Here is a 24333-nt window from a genome sequence, read left to right on the forward strand (position 1 = left end):
GGATCATTATTTACAGTTGAGGTAATATATTTGGGGAAAGGTTGGATGGTATTTGGAATTCCCTCCTACACCGAGCAGCAGCAAATCAAGTCCTTCTGCCACATTTATCATCTTAAGGCTTGTATAACGTCCCCAAAATCACAATAGAGGGTGATGTTGGACAGATGCATTGCATACATGACACAAACAGATTCCCATTCTAACTGGTAACAGGTACCTAAGGGTGCTGATGTTTGGGAATCATCAGTCTAGGTTTCTTGGACTCAATGATCCTCAGACATCGCTTGTAGAGGCGAATAGGAGGCCCTCTTTGTGTGTCTTTACTTGTGCTCTGAGCATTAAGTCTTCCTCTTTCCTCCATGCTTTTAAGGACTTGAATTAGGTCAGTGGCTTGGGAAAATCCAGTAGTACAGCTACAGCAAGAGAGCGAAGAAAAATATATAAATACTTGAACCGACAGGCACATGCACAGTTTCACTAAGTATTATTGTTATTAGATTGACAGTAGGTAAGACACTGACACATTGCATGTAACGTAACAATAAACAATCAGCCTTGTGAAGAGATCCATTGAAAAAGTTGTGGCTCACTGCAAATCTATCATCCTTTGAATTTGAGCCACCAACCTTTTCCCTCCATGACATTCTTTAACACTTGGCACGTTGAAGCAGGATAGAGACACAAAATCCTGCAGGAGGGATTGGAGAATTTTGGTCTTCTCCAAGTATCTGATCTGACCAGCCAGCCTGAAATGTGATGGAGAAAGGTAGAGGGACAGAGGAGACAGGTGGTCCAGGTAGACAGACAGTTGATGAGGAGAAAAAGAAGTTAAGAGAAAGACAGAAACACTATCAGAAAGGAAATATGGGGAGACCGTATATGTGTGAGTGTGTGTGTGCACGTGTGTGTGCATGTAACATGTATGCGTCCATCTTGCGTAGTTATCTAACCCAGCAGGCACGAACCCTCTAACCCATAGTTATTTAACGCAGCTGCAGATACTTTAACACAGTACATTTTAGAGACAGTGTTCAGCATACATTGTACCAGTGGAGGCTCCTCAGAGGAGGAAGGGGAGGACCATCCTCCTCAGTGAATTTCATAAAAATAGTGAAACATAAAAAAAAAAAAAGTTATCCTTTTAGATAAAACTATACTAAATAAACTCTGCAAAAAAAGAAACGTCCTCTCACTGTCAACTGTGTTTATTTTCAGTAAACTTAACATGTGTAAATATTTGTATGAACATAACAAGATTCAACAACAGACATAAACTGAACAAGTTCCACAGACATGTGACAAAGGGGGGGGTCAAAATCAAAAGTAACAGTCAGTATCTGGTGTGGCCACCAGCTGCATTAAGTACTGCAGTACATCTCCTCCTCATGGACTGCACCAGATTTGCCAGTTCTTGCTGTGAGATGTTACCCCACCAAGGCACCTGCAAGTTCCCGGACACTTCTGGGGGGAATGGCCCTAGCCGTCACCCTCCGATCCAACAGGTCCCAGACGTGCTCAATGGGATTGAGATCCGGGCTCGTCGCTGACCATGGCAGAACACTGATATTCCTGTCTTGCAGGAAATCACGTACAGAACGAGCAGTATGGCTGGTGGCATTTTCATGCTGGAAGGTCATGTCAAGATGAGCCTGCAGGAAGGGTACCACATGAGTGAGGAGGATGTCTTCCCTGTAATGCACAGCGTTGAGATTGCCTGCAATGACAACAAGCTCAGTCCGATAATGATGCTGTGACACACCGCCCCAGACCATGAAGGACCCTCGACCTCCAAATCGATCCCACTCCAGAGTACAGGCCTTGGTGTAACGCTCATTCCTTCATCGATAAACGCAAATCCGACCATCATCCCTGGTGAGACAAAACCGCAACTCGTCAGTGAAGAGAACTTTTTGCCAGTCCTGTCTCGTCCAGCGACGGTGGGTTTGTGCCCATAGGCGACGTTGTTGCCGGTGATGTCTGGTGAGGACCTGCCTTACAACAGGCCTACAAGCCCTCAGTCCAGACTCTCTCAGCCTATTGCGGACAGTCTGAGCACTGATGGAGGGATTGTGCGTTCATGGTGTAACTTGGGCAGTTGTTGTTGCCATCCTGTACCTGTCCTGCAGGTGTGATGTTCAGATGTACCAATCCTGTGCAGGTGTTGTTACACGTGGTCTGCCACTGCGAGGACGATCAGCTGTCCGCCCTGTAGCGCTGTCTTAGGCGTCTCACAGTACGGACATTGCAATTTATTGTCCTGGCCACTTCTGCCTTCCTCATGCCTCCTTGCAGCATGCCTAAGGCACTTTCACGCAGATGAGCAGGGACCCTGGGCATCTTTCTTTTGGTGTTTTTCAGTCAGTAGAAAGGCTTCTTTAGTGTCCTAAGTTTTCATAACTGTGACCTTAATTGCCTACCGTCTGTATGCTGTTAGTGTCTAAACGACCGTTCCACAGGTGCATGTTCATTAATTGTTTATGGTTCATTGAACAAACATGGGAAACAGTGTTTAAACCCTTCACAATGAAGATCTGTGAAGTTATTTGGATTTTTACGAATTATCTTTGAAAGACATGGTCCTGAAAAAGCGATGTTTCTTTTTTTGCTGAGTTTATATTCATGTCACCAAATAATTGATTAAAACACACTGTTTTGCAATGAAGGTCTACAGTAGCCTCAACAGCACTCTGTAGGGTAGCACCATGGTGTAGCCGGAGGACAGCTAGTTTCCGTCCTCCTCTGGGTACATTGTAGGGCTGTCACCGGAAAAACAAACATCTTGGTAGACCGAAAGTCGTTTTTTAACGTGTATCTTTCCATATTTAGACACACCCTGTGTTTTAATAAAATCAACTATATGCTTGTCTGATGCTGTTTGATGAAATAAGACCCAAATGACTCAATAGGGAGCCAGAGATCAAGATAACCAGAAGAGAAAAACCTTAACCTGACCCGACCATCCTCCTCCCGCTGGCTTTCGCAGATTCTGCCATTACTCTCCTGAAGTTACCAGTAATAGGCTACACTAGAATGCCAATTTGTCTTACAATTTCTACCGATCTGCGTGCCTGTTATGGTTTTCATATGCACATTTTTGTGAAACAGTTTCATTGAATTTATAATAACGTCTTCGTATCTCAAATTCATTGTCATGTGGTTAATCAAAATTCTATCCAAATCTAAATTAAAATACAAACCTACATAAAGCCAACAAATAACAACATTGCAGCCTGCAGGTAGAAAATATCCTGATAAAAATACTTCTCCTATAAATCACATTGGCTATGCATGGCCTGTCTGCAACGAACTTGAAACATTGTATCAACTTGGGTCCAGTCCGAAGCTCGCACTAGCAGACTTGCAACGTATAAAATATTCTGGGCCCTCAGAGTTTCCCACACAAGTGAGCTCGGGACAGACACAGCTGTAGGCTTTTTTGTGCAAGGGATAAGAGCTCATCAGGTAGACCTATTTTATGACTATTTCCACTGGATCAGAGCATTACATTTTTCCCTTTCACGCAGAGTGGTTTTCGAAAGGGAGAGCTGGAAATATTTTTCAAATACATTGAGGAACTATTGTCATTTTCAATGGATGTAAAACCCGACTTTGTTTGCTTTCTGTTTGAGGTGAAGAAAACATTAATTTGAGAAGTTCCCCAGCTCATTAGTGGTGGTGCGTTAAGCCCATCAGAAATACTATCAGATCCCCAAGTGGGCACATTTATATGCCTACATTTGCGCGCAGACCAGGTAGCCTATAGGCCTACTTCTATGCATAATCAGTTTGCGTTCTTACTCAACATTGACAGTAGCGCTCCAATTAAAAGACCATTTTGACTAAATTGACAAAATTCGTAAATGGAATAAAATAAACCAAAACTTGTTTCTCACAAGTGTAGCATAGGTTGTGCGCCCTGCAAACAATGTGTCCACTCTGACAATGAGAACGGTAAAAGACTGGAATAATAATATATTGAATGCATGAACAGAAATTGCCATAACCAAATTAACGGTAAATGTAGGCTACTACTCGTGATATATGTAATGGGTAATTGATAGACACTAACAATCAAGGCAAACAATTCACACAATTAAGTTATGAAGAGAGAGAGCGCATTCTGGAGGAGATGTGCATCATGCATTTTAGCCACACTGACCTTCCTCTTGGACTGTGCCATCCACCCGGCCTCCGCAATGGATCAGTCTCAGCCTACACAATGGATTAGTTCACTGAGATGGGCGCGAATCAGACAGGTGTCTTGTGTGCCATAAAATAATATAAATTAATTAATTTGCATTTTATTGCATGACATAAGTATTTGATACATCAGAAAAGCAGAACTTAATATTTGGTACAGAAACCTTTGTTTGCAATTACAGAGATCATACGTTTCCTGTAGGTCTTGACCAGGTTTGCACACACTGCAGCAGGGATTTTGGCCCACTCCTCCATACAGACCTTCTCCAGATCCTTCAGGTTTCGGGGCTGTCGCTGGGCAATACGGACTTTCAGCTTCCTCCAAAGATTTTCTATTGGGTTCAGGTCTGGAGACTGGCTAGGCCACTCCAGGACCTTGAGATGCTTCTTACGGAGCCACTCCTTAGTTGTCCTGGCTGTGTGTTTCGGGTCGTTGTCATGCTGGAAGACCCAGCCACGACCCATCTTCAATGCTCTTACTGAGGGAAGGAGGTTGTTGGCCAAGATCTCGTGATACATGGCCCCATCCATCCTCCCCTCAATACGGTGCAGTCATCCTGTCCCCTTTGCAGAAAAGCATCCCCAAAGAATGAGGTTTCCACCACCATGCTTCACGGTTGGGATGGTGTTCTTGGGGATGTACTCATCCTTCTTCTTACTCCAAACACGGCAAGTGGAGTTTAGACCAAAAACCTCTATTTTTGTCTCATCAGACCACATGACCTTCTCCCATTCCTCCTCTGGATCATCCAGATGGTCATTGGCAAACTTCAGACAGGCCTGGACATGCGCTGGCTTGAGCAGGGGGACCTTGCGTGCGCTGCAGAATTTTAATCCATGACGGCGTAGTGTGTTACTAATGGTTTTCTTTGAGACTGTGGTCCCAGCTCTCTTCAGGTCATTGACAAGGTCCTGCCGTGTAGTTCTGGGCTGATCCCTCACCTTCCTCATGATCATTGATGCCCCACGAGGTGAGATCTTGCATGGAACCCCAGACCGAGGGTGATTGACCGTCATCTTGAACTTCTTCCATTTTCTAATAATTGCGCCAACAGTTGTTGCCTTCTCACCAAGCTGCTTGCCTATTGTCCTGTAGCCCATCCCAGCCTTGTGCAGGTCTACCATTTTATCCCTGATGTCATTACACAGCTCTCTGGTCTTGGCCATTGTGGAGAGGTTGGAGTCTGTTTGATTGAGTGTGTGGACAGGTATCTTTTATACAGGTAACTAGTTCAAACAGGTGCAGTTAATACAGGTAATGAGTGGAGAACAGGAGGGCTTCTTAAAGAAAAACGAAAAGGTCTGTGAGAGCCGGAATTCTTACTGGTTGGTAGGTGATCAAATACTTATGTCATGCAATAAAATGCAAATGAATTACTTAAAAATCATACAATGTGATTTTCTGGATTTTTGTTTTAGATTCCGTCTCTCACAGTTGAAGTGTACCTATGATAAAAATTACAGACCTCTTTGTAAGTAGGAAAACCTGCAAATTCGGCAGTGTATCAAATACTTGTTCTCCCCACTGTTTATATTTGGTACTGCTCGACATTTAAAAAAATATTGGTCGACCAACAGCCTATCAACCAAACAATCGACCAGTCGACTAATTGGGGTCAGCCCAAGTACATTGACTTCAATACAAAACCTAGGAGGCTCATGGTTCTCACCACCTTCCATAGACTTACACAGTAATTATGACAACTTCCGGAGGACGTCCTCCAACCTATCAGAGCTCTTGCAAAATGAACTGACATGTTGTCCACCCAATCAAAGGATCAGAGAATGAATATAGTACTGAAAACATAAGCTACAGCTAGCTAGCACTGCAGTACATACAATGTTGTGAGTAGTTGACTCAAAGAGAGAGAAAGACAATAGTTGAACAGTTTTGAAGGAGACGCAAGAGAGAGAGAGCGCTAGCTTTATTTCATTGTAATTGTTTCACTTTCACTTAGCTAGGTTATGAAGCTAGTTTAGCCTAGTCAAACACCGGCTCAAACAGAGTTGGATGCTATGTTAGCTAGCTGGCTATGGCTATCCAACACTGGAACTCTTCCAAGTCAAGGTAAGCTTTTGGATTTAGTAATTTATTGCCACCGTGGCCCATCGGTGTAACTGCTAAACTGCTTGCTGACTGTACACTGTACTGCATGTTTGTAGCGGCTTTACTAACGCGTTAGTTCTAGTAGCTATGTTGACTAGGTATGACGTTAGCTAATATGGTGACAACGATGTGGGCTGTGTCTAGCGGTTAGCGGTTATGATATGAAGGGGTATGGGTTGGAAAGGTTTTTTCGCCTGGTCACAGACAGCTGATGTGTTGTGCACTGAAGTCCACAAGCAAAGGGAAAAGGTGAGATGAGGGGAGCACGTAGATGCGAGAAGGAATTCTACAATGAGCAAAATGATCATGCTGTTTGTATGTGGCTGCTATGAAAGTAAACTGTTAGCGTCTGACTTCATCCCAGCCTATGCTACCCTCCAGTCCCTCGACTTCCTGGCGCTGACGGAAACATGGATTACCACTGAAAACACTGCTACTCCTACTGCTCTCTCCTCGTCTGACCATGTGTTCTCGCATACCCAGAGAGCATCTGGTCAGAGGGGTGGTGGCACAGGAATCCTCATCTCTCCCAAGTGGTCATTCTCAATTTTTCCCCTAACCCATCTGTCTATCTCCTCATTTGAATTCCACGCTGTCACAGTCACTAGCCCATTTAAGCTTAATATCCTTGTCATCTATCGCCCTCCAGGTTCCCTTGGAGAGTTCATCAATGAGCTTGACGCCTTGATAAGTTCCTTTCCTGAGGATGGCTCACCCCTCACAGTTTTGGGGGATTTCAACCTCCCTACGTCTACATTTGACTCATTTCTCTCTGCCTCCTTCTTTCCACTCCTCTCCTCTTTTGACCTCACCCTCTCACCGTCCCCCCCTACTCACAAGGCAGGCAATACGCTTGACTTCATCTTTACTAGATGTTGCTCTTCTACTAATCTCACTGCAACTCCCCTCCATGTCTCCGACCACTACTTTGTATCCTTTTCTCTCTCGCTCTCCTCCAACACTACTCACTCTGCCCCTACACAGATGGTAACGCGCCGCCGCAACCTTTGCTCTCTCTCTCCCACTACTCTCTCCTCTTCCATCCTATCATCTCTTCCCTCTGCTCAATCCTTCTCCCTCCAATCTCCTGATTCTGCCTCCTCAACCCTCCTCTCCTCCCTTTCTGCATCCTTTGACTCCCTGTGTCCCCTATCCTCCCGGCCGGCTCGGTCCTCCCCTCCAGCTCCGTGGCTTGACGACTCATTGCGAGCTCACAGAACAGAGCTCCGGGCAGCTGAGCGGAAATGGAAGAAAACTAAACTCCCTGCCGACCTGGCATCTTTTCACTCCCTCCTCTCTACATTTTCTTCATCTGTTTCTGCTGCTAAGGCCACTTTCTACCACTCTAAATTCCAAGCATCTGCCTCTAACCCTAGGAAGCTCTTTGCCACATTCTCCTCACTGCTGAATCCTCCCCCCCACCCCCCCCCACCCCTCCTCCCTCTCTGTGGATGACTTCGTCAACCACTTTGAAAAGAAGGTTGACGACATCCGATCCTCGTTTGTTAAGTCTAATGACACTGCTGGTCCTGCTCACACTGCCCTACCCTATGCTTTGACTTCTTTCTCCCCTCTCTCTCCAGATAAAATCTTGCGACTAGTGACTGCAGGCCGCCCAACAACCTGCCCGCTTGACCCCATCCCCTCCTCTCTTCTCCAGACCATCTCCGGTGACCTTCTCCCCTACCTCACCTCGCTGATCAACTCATCCTTGACCGCTGGCTATGTCCCTTCCGTCTTCAAGAGAGCGAGAGTTGCACCCCTTCTCAAAAAACCAACACTCGATCCCACTGATGTCAACAACTACAGACCAGTATCCCTTCTTTCTTTTCTTTCCAAAACTATTGAGCGTGCCGTCTTTAGCCAACTCTCTTGCTATCTCTCTCAGAATGACCTTCTTGATCCAAACCAGTCAGGTTTCAGGACTGGTCATTCAACTGAGACTGCTCTTCTCTGTGTCACGGAGGCTCTCCGCACTGCTAAAGCTAACTCTCTCTCCTCTGCTCTTGTCCTTCTAGACCTGTCTGCTGCCTTTGATACTGTGAACCATCAGATCCTCCTCTCCACCCTCTCCGAGCTGGGCATCTCCGGCGCGGCTCACTCCTGGATTGCGTCCTACATGACCGGTCGCTCCTACCAAGTGGCGTGGCGAGAAGCTGTCTCCGCACCACGTGCTCTCACCACTGGTGTCCCCCAGGGCTCAGTTCTAGGCCCTCTCCTTTTCTCCCTATACACCAAGTCACTTGGCTCTGTCATATCCTCACATGGCCTCTCCTATCATTGCTACGCTGACGATACACAACTAATCTTCTCCTTTCCCCCTTCTGATAACCAGGTGGCGAATCGCATCTCTGCATGTCTGGCAGACATATCAGTATGGATGACGGATCACCACCTCAAGCTGAACCCTGGCAAGACGGAGCTGCTCTTCCTCCCGGGGAAGGACTGCCCGTTCCATGATCTCGCCATCACGGTTGACAACTCCGTTGTGTCCTCCTCCCAGAGTGCGAAGAGCCTTGGCGTGACCCTGGACAACACCCTGTCGTTCTCCGCTAACATCAAGGCGGTGACCCGATCCTGCAGGTTCATGCTCTACAACATTCGGAGAGTACGACCCTGCCTTACACAGGAAGCTGCACAGGTCCTAATCCAGGCACTTGTCATCTCCCGTCTGGATTACTGCAACTCGCTGTTGGCTGGGCTCCCTGCCTGTGCCATTAAACCCCTACAACTCATCCAGAATGCCGCAGCCCGTCTGGTGTTCAACCTTCCCAAGTTCTCTCACGTCACCCCCCTCCTCCGCACACTCCACTGGCTTCCAGTTGAAGCTCGCATCCGTTACAAGACCATGGTGCTTGCCTATGGAGCAGTGAGGGGAACGGCACCTCCGTACCTTCAGGCTCTGATCAGTCCCTACACCCAAACGAGGGCATTGCGTTCATCCACCTCTGGCCTGCTGGCTCCCCTTCCTCTGCGGAAGCATAGTTCCCGCTCAGCCCAGTCAAAACTGTTCGCTGCTCTGGCACCCCAATGGTGGAACAAGCTCCCTCACGACGCCAGGACAGCGGAGTCACTCACCACCTTCCGGAGACATTTGAAACCCCACCTCTTTAAGGAATACCTGGGATAGGATAAAGTAATCCTTTTACCACCCCCCCCCCTCCCCCATCAAAAATAAAATAAAATAAAAATAAAAATATTTTGGAAAGTGCTTATCCCACTGGCTACAGGGTGAATGCACCAATTTGTAAGTCGCTCTGGATAAGAGCGTCTGCTAAATGACGTAAATGTGCCCTTGAGCAAGGCACTTAACCCTAATTGCTCCTGTAAGTCGCTCTGGATAAGAGCGTCTGCTAAATGACTAAAATGTAAATGTAATCAGGGGTGTATTCATTCCGCCGATTCTGTTGAAAAACATTTCTTAAAAATGGAAGCAAAAGGAACGGGGATAAACATACCTGAATTTGTGCAATAGGAACTCTTGTTTGCAACTGGACTAATGATTACACCCTAGATCAGCTAGATGCAGGTAAGAGTGTGCAAGGTCGTATTGAATGCGTCACTGTCTGTCACCTTGAAGACTCACATTTTTCTCTCGACCTGTGCACCTACATTGTAAACTTTCACTCATAGGCTAGGTTGTAGCAACCTCATGATAGGTATATTGAAAATGTGAGTATCATGTAGTAGCCTAAACCTATCAATGTTACATTGAGCTGGGTGAATGGAATATGAATGACAGTCATCCAATATGCTGTAATAGAAATAAAGCAATGCTCATAAAACATTTAAAAATCGTCCTCCCTCATCTTAAGTGTCACTGCATTGTACGGATACTGTCTCACCTGTGGGTGCAATCACAATGGTACACAGTCTTTGATTCCGTGTTGTGGAGATCATATATCTTCTCTAAAGGGGAAATTTTGTATTTACATTCATCCAAATGCTTGAGGGTGCCACAAAGAAGCATATTATCTGTAACACAGAGAACAAACAGAACATACTGAAGCTAGCCGAGTCATGACAAACAGTAAGTGTCCTTCGTAATTAATGGGACAGAAGCATTTTTCTTCTTTTGACTACATCAAGCTTGTCACTCTACAAATGTGTTGGATGCATTTTCTGTTTGTTTTGGTTGTGTTTCAGAATTAGTTTTTGCCCAATAGAAATGAATGCGAAATAATGCATTGTGTCATTTTGTAGTCACTTTTATTGTAAATAAGAATAGAATGTTTTGAAACACTTCTACATTAATGTGGATGCTACCATGATTACGGATAATCCTAAATGAATCGTGAATAATGATGATTGAGAAAGTTAGACCCACAAATATCATACCCCACAAAAAAGATACCCTCCCCTGTTATTGTAATGGTGAGAGGTTAGCATGTCCTGGGGGTATGATATTTATGCGCCGGTAACTCACTCAACATTATTCACGATTCATTCAGGATTATCTTTAATCATGGTAGCATCCACATTAATGTTGAAGTGTTTAGAAACATATTCTATTCTTATTTAAAATAAAAGTGACTCCAAAATGACACATTATTTACCATTCATTTGGTCCCCTAAAATGGGGTGACTATGTACAAAAAGTGCTGTAGTTTCTAAACGGTTCATCCGATATGGATGAAAATACCTTCAAATTAAAGCTGACAGTCTGTACTTTAACCTCATCGCCATTGTATCATTTCAAATCCTAGTGCTGGAGTAAATAAAATGCTTCACTGTCCCAATAATTACGGAGGGCACTGCATATCTATAATGGCATCATCAAGCTTTTCCTAGAAAGCCGAATTCAAGCTTGGGGCAGTTGCAGGCTGGCCATTTACCAGACTGATAGTGGGCTCATGGAGAAACACAAAAATACTACCTGTTGTCATAGATGGTGCACTCTCAGTAGGGGTTTGTATTAGAGGTGTGGTCCTTAGCTTTGAGGAAGCGGTCCTCTTAGTCACAGTTGGAGATGTTGTCTTATTTGAGGGCATTGTTCTCTGAGTTTGAGATATTCTTGTCTGGGATGGTGATGCAGTCTTGTTTGCTGAGGATATGGTCGTTGGTGTTGTAGTTATCTGTTCCAAACAGGCTTTGCCTCGTTCCCCCCTCCAGCGGCGAGGCTGAACGGTATCTCCTCTTGGAGGGCCACAACGGTGAATTTTCCTAAGAGCCTTTGGGATTTTGGGACTTTTGGGTATAAGAGTTGTGGTTGTTAAAGTTGTTGTCTGTGGCTGAGGTGAAGGCTTTGGTGTTGATGTAGTCCTCTGCGTTGTTGTGGATGTTGTCCTCTGTCGTGAGCGTGTTTTTTTCTTTGGTGTAGCTTGATTTTGATGTGAGGGCGATGTTGTTTTTTCAGTTCTAGATCCAGTCTTTTGTTTAGCAGTTTTTTTCATTTTTACCTGAGATGTGGTTGTAATAATTTTAAAAGCAGTTCTCTGAGTTGTGGGTGTGGTTTTCAGTTTTGGTGATGCACTCCTCGGTATCAGGGATGCAGTTGTCTGTATTGAGGGTGCGCTAGTCTGTGTTTGAGATGTTGTTTGTGTTTGACGTGTGGTTGTTTGAGTTGTGAATGTTTTCTTGCCCCTGCTGCATCCTTTCACTTTCCTGTGATTTATCTGGAAGGTGTCTCCTCTGGGAGGACCTCTTGGAACACAGTCCCGTGGGGGGGCAAATAGCTTGGGGCGGTTCCCTTTGGGGTTTTTCCTGGTTGGGCTAGACAAGGGTCTCACTGTAAGCAGGTTTTCCCCGGTGCCTGCTGATGTTTGGGGGTCACTGCTGCCACCATGTTCACTGGTCGTGCGGTTGATGGTGTAATCTATGGGATTTTTGAAGACAGCATATGGGGCCACTTTGGCCACCTTGCACCTGCACAGAGCAAACTGACTTATTAGACAGCCCAAACATGCCAAGAGAGAATCCTTTCATTAACTCATAGGCAGTGTTGGGGTCTTTACTCAAAATAAGTAATGTAATACCTATTACTCGTTACTTCTTTCAACAGTAACGAATTACTTTACTTATTACTCCCTGGGAAAAGTAATTAGTTACACTACTATATTACTTTTGCGCTACACCCCAAAACATTGGCGCTCAATGTAAACATTACATTACGTAGGCCTATACACAAACACAAGTAGCTTAATAATGACAGACACAAAATCTACTACATACCAAGCTACAAGCTTGTTCAGCTCTTCCCGAGTTAAAGCCTGTCATCCTGAATGATTAAAATCAAGCCTTGGTTGTTTGGAGGAGGTAGGCCTACACAGTCATTTTCAACAGCAGTGATCAGGCCTCGGGGGTTTTCCGCTATGAGTTTTGTCTTGGCGTGTTGCTTTTGCAGGTGCTTCAAGAGATTGGAAGTTGTGTTTCTAGCAGTGCACCGTTTTTTCTTGCCTGGGCACAGTTGATGTTTTAAGGTTATATTATTTTAATTTTGTCCTCCTACCAAATCAAAGTTTAGTTTATTTGCACAAATAGAAAGACAGTTTGTAACAGTAAAGAAAAATAAACATATATATGTGCAGGAGGGGGGAAAAAAGCCCAAAAGTAATGGGAGTACTTCCACACTGAGAAACTCAATGTTTTAGACGCTTCTGCCATTTTTCATCGCCCTCACTAAAGCAGTTTGTAGTAACGCGTGCGTAAACAGGAACTTGGTGAGAGGACGTCGGACTTAGGACGAAAACAATGGTAGAATATGGGGCGGGGGGATTTTTCTATATTGCGCCAACAGAGAGGGAATAATAATAATCACAAATATTTATTTGGATCCATAACTGTAATGGGAAGGGTAACAAAAGTAACGACGACCTATCTTTGATCAGTAACTAATATTATTACTCAAATTGGAACAGTATTCCATTATATTACTTGTTACCGCAAAAAGTAATAGTATTATTGTAACGCTTTACTTTGTAACGCATTACCCCCAACACTGGCCATAGTTCTCTCTGTATTTTCACAACATTGTCAATATTAGCTGTTTTCCTTAATTTTGTGTACATTAGCTTACTGGTTGTATTTTTTGTAATTTCAGAGTCACTGTATATTTCATATAGAACAAAATAAATACATACAGTAATTATATTATACAATCTAAACAAGTTTCACTGCGTATTTTGAATATAGGGAATTACTTTTAATTTTCAAAGTTTTGCTGGGATGGACCAGGGCAATGTGGTGTTGTTGCCTGGAGGAAGGGTGAGGGGGCTGGATATCAGGCAAGTTATCACAAGCATCTACATTTAAACTGGAGAGCTTCTGCTGCTGTTTCAATTGCCTATCATATGATCCCTATTACATTTTTTGGTGAAACAATAGCATGTCCCATATTACTATCCTTATCACAGTTATTACAGTATTATAGAACAAAGTCCATGTACTGTAAACACTTGATCAGGACAATATCACTTACCCACACAAAATTATTTTTGACAGACAGTACTCACATTCCCCACCAGTTAAGCTCAGTGCATTGACTCCTGGGAGTGAACTCGAAGCAGGGCATCTTGAGGAGGTTGAAGAAGCTGAAGCCCACCATATTGGAGATGGTATCATTTACACGCTGGAGGCACTGGCGAAACCTGATGACAACAGAAAGAAGGGTAGGTAATGCTAAGACCGTGGCATTAAAGGGACATTAAAAATATATATATATTCATCATCTCCAGCCCCACCCGAACATGTGAAAATGGTGCGTTTCTGTGTTGTAGTAAAAAAAAAGAGGAATATAAGTGTTTCCAATGACATCATCAACCAATTAGTAGTCAATGCCTACTCATAATTGGTTAAAATCACATGATGCACACTGATGATGTCATTGGAAACACTTCTCTTCCTCTATCTTTTACTACAGAACATAGAAACGTGCCATTTGCACATATGTTGATGTTGGGGTGCTGCTGGAAAGAATGAATATGAAGCTTAACATGTCCCTTTAAGTAGTCAGTTATCTCCTAAGCTTACCAGTGCTGTTTTAAGCTCAAACAACAAACATCAGGGATCTCTCACCAAAGGAATAGTTAAAATAGGTTGGCAAACTTGGCATGTTGTCAACAAGAGCAAATCATACTGAATTGTAATACACTTATTCATATTGAATAGTTGATGATTTTCCCATCATTTATTTAAAGCCAATGTGTCCAACAGAGCCACATATCGTAGCTGCTTGGTAGTCACAGGGAAAAGTGACAAATCAAAACATGACATTTTACAGGAAGATTTAAATTGCTTTCATGAAAAGTGATGTGCTATACATCCAATTATGTAACTACTTGGTGCTTACTAGAGCTCTGCTAACCGACCAGAGCCCAACATTATACAGTGGGGAAAAAAAGTATTTAGTCAGCCACCAATTGTGCAAGTTCTCCCACTTCAAAAGATGAGAGAGGCCTGTAATTTTCATCATAGGTACACGTCAACTATGACAGACAAAATGAGAAAAAAATTTTTTTTATGAATTTATTTGCAAATTATGGTGGAAAATAAGTATTTGGTCAATAACAAAAGTTTGTCAATACTTTGTTATATACCCTTTGTTGGCAATGACACAGGTCAAACGTTTTCTGTAAGTCTTCACAAGGTTTTCACACACTGTTGCTGGTATTTTGGCCCATTCCTCCATGCAGATCTCCTCTAGAGCAGTGATGTTTTGGGGCTGTCGCTGGGCAACACGGACTTTCAACTCCCTCCAAAGATTTTCTATGGGGTAGAGATCTGGAGACTGGCTAGGCCACTCCAGGACCTTGAAATGCTTCTTACGAAGCCACTCCTTCGTTGCCCGGGCGGTGTGTTTGGGATCATTGTCATGCTGAAAGACCCAGCCACGTTTCATCTTCAATGCCCTTGCTGATGGAAGGAGGTTTTCACGCAAAATCTCACGATACATGGCCCCATTCATTCTTTCCTTTACACGGATCAGTCGTCCTGGTCCCTTTGCAGAAAAACAGCCCCAAAGCATGATGTTTCCGGGCCTGGACATGTACTGGCTTAAGCAGGGGGACACATCTGGCACTGCAGGATTTGAGTCCTGGCGGCGTAGTGTGTTACTGATGGTAGGCTTTGTTACTTTGGTCCCAGCACTCTGCAGGTCATTCACTAGGTCCCCCCGTGTGGTTCTGGGATTTTTGCTCACTGTTCTTGTGATCATTTTGACCCCACGGGGTGAGATCTTGCGTGGAGCCCCAGATCGAGGGAGATTATCAGTGGTCTTGTATGTCTTCCATTTCCTAATAATTGCTCCCACAGTTGATTTCTTCAAACCAAGCTGCTTACCTATTGCAGATTCAGTCTTCCCAGCCTGGTGCAGGTCTACAATTTTGTTTCTGGTGTCCTTTGACAGCTCTTTGGTCTTGGCCATAGTGGAGTTTGGAGTGTGACTGTTTGAGGTTGTGGACAGGTGTCTTTTATACTGATAACAAGTTCAAACAGGTGCCATTAATACAGGTAACGAGTGGAGGACAGAGGAGCCTCTTAAAGAAGAAGTTACAGGTCTGTGAGAGCCAGAAATCTTGCTTGTTTCTAGGTGACCAAATACTTATTTTCCACCATAATTTGCAAATAAATTCATTAAAAATCCTACAATGTGATTTTCTGGAATGTCTTTTCTCAATTCCGTCTTCAAGAGAGTGAGAGTTGCTCCCCTTCTCAAAAAACCAACACTCGATCCCACTGATGTCAACAACTACAGACCAGTATCCCTTCTTTCTTTTCTTTCCAAAACTATTGAGCGTGCCGTCTTTAGCCAACTCTCTTGCTATCTCTCTCAGAATGACCTTCTTGATCCAAACCAGTCAGGTTTCAGGACTGGTCATTCAACTGAGACTGCTCTTCTCTGTGTCACGGAGGCTCTCCGCACTGCTAAAGCTAACTCTCTCTCCTCTGCTCTTGTCCTTCTAGACCTGTCTGCTGCCTTTGATACTGTGAACCATCAGATCCTCCTCTCCACCCTCTCCGAGCTGGGCATCTCCGGCGCGGCTCACTCCTGGATTGCGTCCTACATGACCGGTCGCTCCTACCAAGTGGCGTGGCGAGAAGCTGTCTCCGCACCACGTGCTCTCACCACTGGTGTCCCCCAGGGCTCAGTTCTAGGCCCTCTCCTTTTCTCCCTATACACCAAGTCACTTGGCTCTGTCATATCCTCACATGGCCTCTCCTATCATTGCTACGCTGACGATACACAACTAATCTTCTCCTTTCCCCCTTCTGATAACCAGGTGGCGAATCGCATCTCTGCATGTCTGGCAGACATATCAGTATGGATGACGGATCACCACCTCAAGCTGAACCCTGGCAAGACGGAGCTGCTCTTTCTCCCGGGGAAGGACTGCCCGTTCCATGATCTCGCCATCACGGTTGACAACTCCGTTGTGTCCTCCTCCCAGAGTGCGAAGAGCCTTGGCGTGACCCTGGACAACACCCTGTCGTTCTCCGCTAACATCAAGGCGGTGACCCGATCCTGCAGGTTCATGCTCTACAACATTCGGAGAGTACGACCCTGCCTTACACAGGAAGCGGCACAGGTCCTAATCCAGGCACTTGTCATCTCCCGTCTGGATTACTGCAACTCGCTGTTGGCTGGGCTCCCTGCCTGTGCCATTAAACCCCTACAACTAATCCAGAATGCCGCAGCCCGTCTGGTGTTCAACCTTCCCAAGTTCTCTCACGTCACCCCCCTCCTCCGCACACTCCACTGGCTTCCAGTTGAAGCTCGCATCCGTTACAAGACCATGGTGCTTGCCTATGGAGCAGTGAGGGGAACGGCACCTCCGTACCTTCAGGCTCTGATCAGTCCCTACACCCAAACGAGGGCATTGCGTTCATCCACCTCTGGCCTGCTGGCTCCCCTTCCTCTGCGGAAGCATATTTCCCGCTCAGCCCAGTCAAAACTGTTCGCTGCTCTGGCACCCCAATGGTGGAACAAGCTCCCTCACGACGCCAGGACAGCGGAGTCACTCACCACCTTCCGGAGACATTTGAAACCCCACCTCTTTAAGGAATACCTGGGATAGGATAAAGTAATCCTTCTACCCCCCCCCCCCCCCCCCCCAAAAAAAAAAAATAAGAGCGTCTGCTAAATGACGTAAATGTAAATGTAAATGTATAGTTGACGTGTACCTATGATGAAAATTACAGGCCTCTCTCATCTTTTTAAGTGGGAGAACTTGCACAATTGGTGGCTGACTAAATACTTTTTTCCCCCACTGTACGTCGGGTTAGGGCCGGGTAGGGCCTGTTGATTCATAACTAGGGCACGGGCAAGGCTCGGGTATCACTAAATGGATCACTAACATTTTGAAGCCGAGCCATTTGTGCATGCTCTGCTGTAGAGCCCTGCACAGGCATGAATTTTAAGCCCGAGCCCTACCCATGCCCGCAACGTTCAGGCCCTACCCTACCCAGGCCTGATTGCTTCTGCAAAATGTAAGGCCCGGCCCTGCCCAAAGCCCGAAATCATAAATAACTTCCTCTGTTAGTAAATCCATTAGCTTCAGGTAGCAGAGCTCTAGTGACAGACAGAGAGGAGCAGCTAATGGATTTACTAAATTTGGCAGAAGCAATCGGGCCTGGGTAGGGTAGGGCCTGAATGTCGCGGTCATGGGTATGGCTTAAAATTCATGCCTGTGCAGGGCTCTAGTGCTTACTGTGGAATTAATACAGTGTCTGGCCTTGTCAGTTAAACCTTGGAGGAGAATGAGACTGCATTGTCTGTCTGGCACTCATGCTTTAAGGAAATTAATTAGAGTATAAGCGTATTACACAAGCATCTGTCTGTGTTCTGTGGCAACTCAGAGCTGGGAGTTGACACCTCACCTCATCTCCAAAGTGTCTGATTATGAGTCCTGAAAGAGACCAGCAATTATTGCTCACCCTACACTCTTAGAAAAAAAAGTGCTAAGTAGAATTAGGGTTCTTCGGTTTGTTCCCATAGGTGAACGCTTTTTGGTGCTAGGTAGCACCCTTTGCAGAGGGTTTTTACCTAGAACCTTCTATGTAGGGTTCTTCATAGAACCCCCTGTAAATAGTTCTACCTAGAACCTCTATGAAAAGGTTATTTCTAGAACCCTCTATGAAAGGTTCTACCAAGAACCCTTTATCTTTGAAGGATTCTTCCTAGAACCCTATATGAACGGTTCCACCAGCCTGATTAGACTTTAAAATGTAACTTTTCATGACAATACATTATATAAATCATAAGACCTTTCTTTGAGGGCCTAGTTAGACCCTAACACAGTGGTGTTAGGAAACTCCTCGTTTACAGGCCACATCAGGCCTGTAAGTCACATTATGCTCGCTTTCAAAGTGTAATTCCTATTGGAATCCAGCCAGAGTGAGGATATCCAACAATTTGAACTTTTAAATCACCCGCAACCTGCATTCAGAATGACTGCCAGGGTAAGGAAGATGATTTAGGTAGTCTCATTAATCAATCTAAACTGGAACAACAATCCCAGTAAGGTGTGCAATAGTAACAGATTGGATTAGTTTAGAAAAATGTATTTTATCTTTGTGTAGCATAAGATTAATCAACCAATCAATGTACATGCAATACACAGCTATTGAAACAAACAATTCTGAAAATGAACCTGTAATTAGAGCATGCTGGGAAATATGATAATGATGGGCGTGGTTTTGAGTGTTTTACTCTACACAGTGTAAAAATTACACAATCACACTAAACTCTGGTTATACCACCAGTTAAGTTAATTTGACTCCTAAATCAAAACTAGAATGTTACCCTGAAAAATCAACACTAGGTAAAACTGGCCAATTTGCTGTGTACCATACAATACACTGCTGGTTTACTCATACTCCCTTCTATTCTCCTACTCTCTGCTCAATAAAAAAATCACAGAAAATACTCATTTGAAAGACATAAATCATGGCAAAGATATCAACTATGTCAGTACTGTATAAGTAAAATGACTAAGGGAATACCAGATACATGCATACATATTCCCATATTGGTACAGTTTAAAACATTTTCACATCTATCTTTTTAAACTCATTACTCAAACTCCTGATGTTAAAGTTTAAGCACTGAGGTAAACTAATGCTCAGGCACTATTTAAAAGTATGAAAAATGTTTACAATAAAAAACTTATTCAGAAGGGTATGTAGAACCCTTATTGCCTTCCAAAGAATCATTCTTGCCTTCCAAAGAATCGTCAAAGAAAACCAGTTTTTCCAAAAACAGTTTTTAGGATGTTAAAGGTCCTAGGTAGAACCCTTTGCCTTACAAAGAACCCTTGTCTTCCAAAAATGGTTCTTCAGATGAAAACGTTTAAGCCTTTTGGAACCCTTTTTTCTAAGAGTGTACAGACATAAAAAGTGTGCATGTTCTCTCTTGACATCAAAAGTATATATTTTGAGGGTCTATCACAGAGCATGTTATAAAGTCAGGCAAGCTTTATTTTTTTATGGGGGAGTGTGACTTTTTTTCATTCACCTTATTTTATTGGTGCATGCATTGCGGTAATCCAAATTGGGGTGCCATTTAAAGATGCACTATGCAGAAATCACGCCGCCATTTCCTGGTTGCTAAAATTCTAATAGTTCGCTTAATTTCCGTTTATGTGACAAAACAAGCAAGTATAGTGTAGAGAATCATTGTACCATCTAAACCGCTGTGAAATATATTTTCCATAACCATAACTATTGCATTTTCAACTATTTGAAGCTGGTGTACAAAATCGAAAGTAATAGACGCAAAAACTAAACTTAAGAACGGGAAGCATAGAAATAGCGTGCATAGAACATATCTACCGCTTCTTAGACTTGCTTTCAATGAGAATGACAGATCTGTAACTAACATTTCTATTCGAATTTGGTCGGGTCGCCCAAAAACTTACATATTGCAGCTTTAGAAAATAAATGCCTATCAGTTGGCAGATGAGTCATGCACCATGTACCACACCCCTGAAAAATAAGGTCAGCATAATAAAAAGTCACTCTTTATTGAACTTTATTGAGCTATAGCTCAATAAAGCTCTAAGGAGTTCCCCTTCAGGGGACAGGAATATGTGTCATCCCTGGAATGTGATAGATGCTGCCCAGGGGCGACACACTGAGGCTCACCTTTGGTCACAGTCGCAGTGTGAGATGGTGAAGAAGTTGGGGTTGAAAACACCATAGTTCACCGTGAAGGAGGGGATAGTGTTACTGCAGTGGTCATGCTCACGGCAGCACCCGTCCGCTCGCTCAAACATTCCTACAACAAGAAACAAACAGTGGAGAGACTAAATAAGTCCCTCAGATCCTTAAATACACATTTCATGTGTAATGACACATTGCTACAGTGGGTGGTCGGCAGTAGCACCAAGCACAAACGTTATAAATAAATAAGTAAGATGTGACATAGTGCTTGCTGGAACAGAAGTAGGCCTACAGTACACACATGGCAACTCCAAGGAGTTGTCCTGATCAAATAGGTTACAGACAAATAGGGATAAGGAATTACATTTACATTTTTGTCATTTAGCAGACGCTCTTATCCAGAGCGACTTTACAGTTAGTGAGTGCATTTTTTTTTTTTCATACTGGCCCCCGTGGGAATCGAACCCACAACCCTGGCGTTGCAAGCGCAATTATCTACCAACTGCGCTACAGGGGGTTGTGCCCTGTGCCCAATTTGAGGCTAGATACAAATGTTTCAGTTATGAATTCTGTCCTCTGTGTGTGACCATGCCATACGTTGTCCAGAAACAGCTATCCTATAACATGGCTCTTGTTTTCACTATACATCCAAATCATTACATTATGAAGCGGCCCAAATATGGTTTTAAGAACAGAAGGCTGTCCCAACTTTGAAACAAATTAGGTATAGGCCCTTTTGATAGAATATGACAGGGTATATACTATTATGTGATATTTCATTCAGAGTATAATATTCAGTCTTTTCACTGATAAAAGTGTTGGATGGTGTGAATTACAAATGTATAGATACATTTATACTGTAGATAGCCTACTGTATTTTGATTCTATAGGACACATCTAATTGAAAGACATCTCTGGTGATCAGCATGTGTGAAGTGTAAATATTATTCTACTCACCTAACTGTTTGTAGTCAATCGCTTTGCTTCCAGTGCCACACCAAAGTGTCCCAGGAAATACCCACGCGCGTTTCCTACGGGATTTTGCACCCGAAATATGTTGTTGCTCTAATGGGTCATGTTTCGTCTGTTTGGTAAATCCATCGACAGGACTCAGTGGGCACAGGTTGTCTGGACTCAACAACGCCCTGATATTTAGGTGGGAGAATTCCACGGTGCTCTCCGAGCGCGTTTGGCGGCAAAGATACAGGTAACTGCCAGTGGCTACAGGGTCGTCGTTAATTGAGCATTTTACAAGCTGCTTCTCTGACCATTCGCTTACATATAACATCAATGTATGGGTCCCGACCATATTTCGGAGGAAGCTCAGGCGCGTGTGTCCTAGTCCAGTGAAACTCGTCCTGTGGCAGAAATTGGCATTTTGCGCGTCCGTCCCTGCTAACATCTTCACATCATGTGCACTTAGCAAACTGAGCAATGACAAGCACAGAACAAATTGCAATAAACTTTTGTTTATCATCTCAAAAATAGTCTATAGACTAAATGATATTATTACATCAATGAAAAAAGTAACAGCAGTCTCAATAGAGCTCGCCAGTTTATAGTCCTAAAAACCGGAAATTAGTTGCCTCTGGTTCGTTCAGTCCGCCACAGTGGACGTCATAATACCTATAAAAACACGGATATGGTTCCAATGTTTTTTCCGCCATTCATTTTTCACATCGTGAATTTTACAAACACTTCAAATGAAGTGTGTGTTTGGTGTAGGATTACCTTGGCGTGACGTTTTGATAACCGTGCAATTCTCTCTCAGACAAGGTGAGTTTTATCAATACATTCGCCTCAATTTATGGGTATATGAACTCTCAAAAATTCGAAATGCTAATTAGCAACAGAGAAGACCTCATCAAGACTATAAATTCCTGCAGGAAGCTCCTGCACATCATCTTTAGCCTACACTGTCAGCTACCGACCAGCGCAAGCAGAGAGACCTGTGCCCAATCCATGATGAATCCATGTGCTGTATTGAAATTCATTGAATAAAGTGTTGAACTTCTTCCGTCCGCTAGTTTGCAGAGCAGCAGATCAAAAAATAATTTTGTATTACCAGTGGTGGAAAAAGTAACCAATTGTCATACTTGAGTAAAAGTAAAGATACCTTAATTGAAAATGACTCAAGTAAAAGTCACCCAGTAAAATACTACTTGAGTGAAAGTATTTGGTTTTAAATATACTTAAGTATCAAAAGTAAATGTAATAGCAAAAATATACTTAAGTATCAAAAGTAGAAGTACAAATATTTAAAAATTCCTTATATTAAGAAAACCAGATGGCACAATTTTCATTAAAACATTTTTTTTTTACAGATAGCCAGGGGCACACTCCAACACTCAGACATAATTTACAAACAAAGCATTTGTGTTTAGTGAGTCTGCCAGATCACAGGCAGTGGGGATGACCAGGGATGTTCTCTTGATAAGTGGGTGAATTGGACCATTTTCTGTCCTGCTAAGCATTCAAATAATAAATGTATGGAGTAAAAAGTACAATATTTTCTTTAGGAATGTAGTGAAGTAAAAGTAAAGTACAGATACCCCCCCAAACTACTTAAGTAGTACTTTAAAGTATTTTTACTTAAGTACTTTACACCACTGTGTATTACTTAGCCTAGATATTGTTTGGACAGTATGTTGATTTTGGTGTCTATTTCAGACCTTATGGCATTTTTCAAGGAATAGCTTTAAAAGGGGTGAAGAAAGTGGGTTGTAATTGTAGCGTTGGTATTAAGAGATTCATACAGCATACAGTAGGCTAAGGCTTACATATCTCACAAACATTTTGTAGAAAGTATATGCTCTGTCAGGTGGAGAATATAAAAGGGGAGGAAAGGATTCAATGTGTTACAATAGACCTCAAAGTGTAATAATGCGTGGGATACAAGTTTTAAGCCATAACATTAAAGGTTGTAACAGCCCAATTAAGAGGAAAAAGATACTTGACCAACTTAAGCGAATTAAGTGTGAAATAGCCTTTCTACAGGAGACCCACCTGTCTGATGAGGAACATTCAAAACTGGCTAGGTCATGGGCTACACAGGTCTTCTTTTCATCACATAGCTCAGATTGTAGACAGGGTGTTGTAATTCTAATACATAGGTCTGTCCAATTTAGCCTATACTCCAAATTTACGGACGAAGAGGGGAGATATGTACTGGTTAATGGCTTAATGGCTCCATCTGGGGTGTCGGGGTCTCTATGTTTAACATATATGCACCACATGACAATAATCCACAATTTATCAAGAATATGCTTGACTTGGTCTTAGAAAAGGCACGCGGGATTGTTTTAATTGGGGAAGACTTCAACTGTGTTTTGTCAACCTTGTTGGATAAAAGTCCCTCTTCTCATGTACCTCCTTCCACCACCATGAGCAGAACTCTTAAACACAGATGTGAGGATCTGGGTTTCATAGAGGCCTGAAGACATACAGTATGCACCCCAGAGACAGAAACGATACATTTTATTCTCATCCCCATAACTCTTACTCCAGAATAGACTACTTTTTGGTATCTAAAAACGAATCCCATAGGGTTCTGGACTGTAAGATTAGTAGTATAGTAGTATAACTCTCAGTAACCATGCCCCAGTCTCTATAATGTGGGACGTTGAAAGGAACACCTCAGCAAATCGCTGGAGGCTCAACACCTCATTGGTAGGGGACACTGGCTTCTAAGACTACATCAGGACAGAGTTTATGGAATTCCTTGAATTCAATGATACAGCAGAGATGTCTCCTACAACTCTGTGGGAGGCAGCTAAGGTGGTATTGAGGGGTAAAATTATTTCTTTTTCTTCAACCTTGAAAAAAGCTAGAGTGTCCAAATGTTTAGAACTTGAAGAAAATAGAAGGTCTAGAACAACAACAGAGGGCGACAGCTGAAAATCTAACACAGCTAAATGAGGCGAAGAGAG

The 24333-nt window shown here is 43.4% G+C and overlaps 1 protein-coding gene across 1 annotated transcript; it reads right to left on the reverse strand.

Annotated features, from left to right (window-relative positions):
• Positions 1-217: 217 nt before the first annotated feature.
• On the reverse strand, positions 218-21881 carry LOC311141090 (uncharacterized protein; the record flags this gene model as incomplete). The annotated part of the gene is made up of 7 exons (XM_084176364.1): positions 218-413; positions 627-746; positions 10153-10282; positions 11184-12172; positions 13759-13893; positions 20387-20519; positions 21362-21881. The coding sequence occupies 7 exons, from the start codon at positions 21879-21881 to the stop codon at positions 218-220; spliced, it is 2223 nt and encodes a 740-aa protein (XP_084032490.1).
• Positions 21882-24333: the final 2452 nt, after the last annotated feature.

Source organism: Coregonus lavaretus (genome assembly GCF_964263955.1).
Source record: "Coregonus lavaretus genome assembly, chromosome: 14".
Classification (NCBI taxonomy): domain Eukaryota; kingdom Metazoa; phylum Chordata; class Actinopteri; order Salmoniformes; family Salmonidae; genus Coregonus; species Coregonus lavaretus.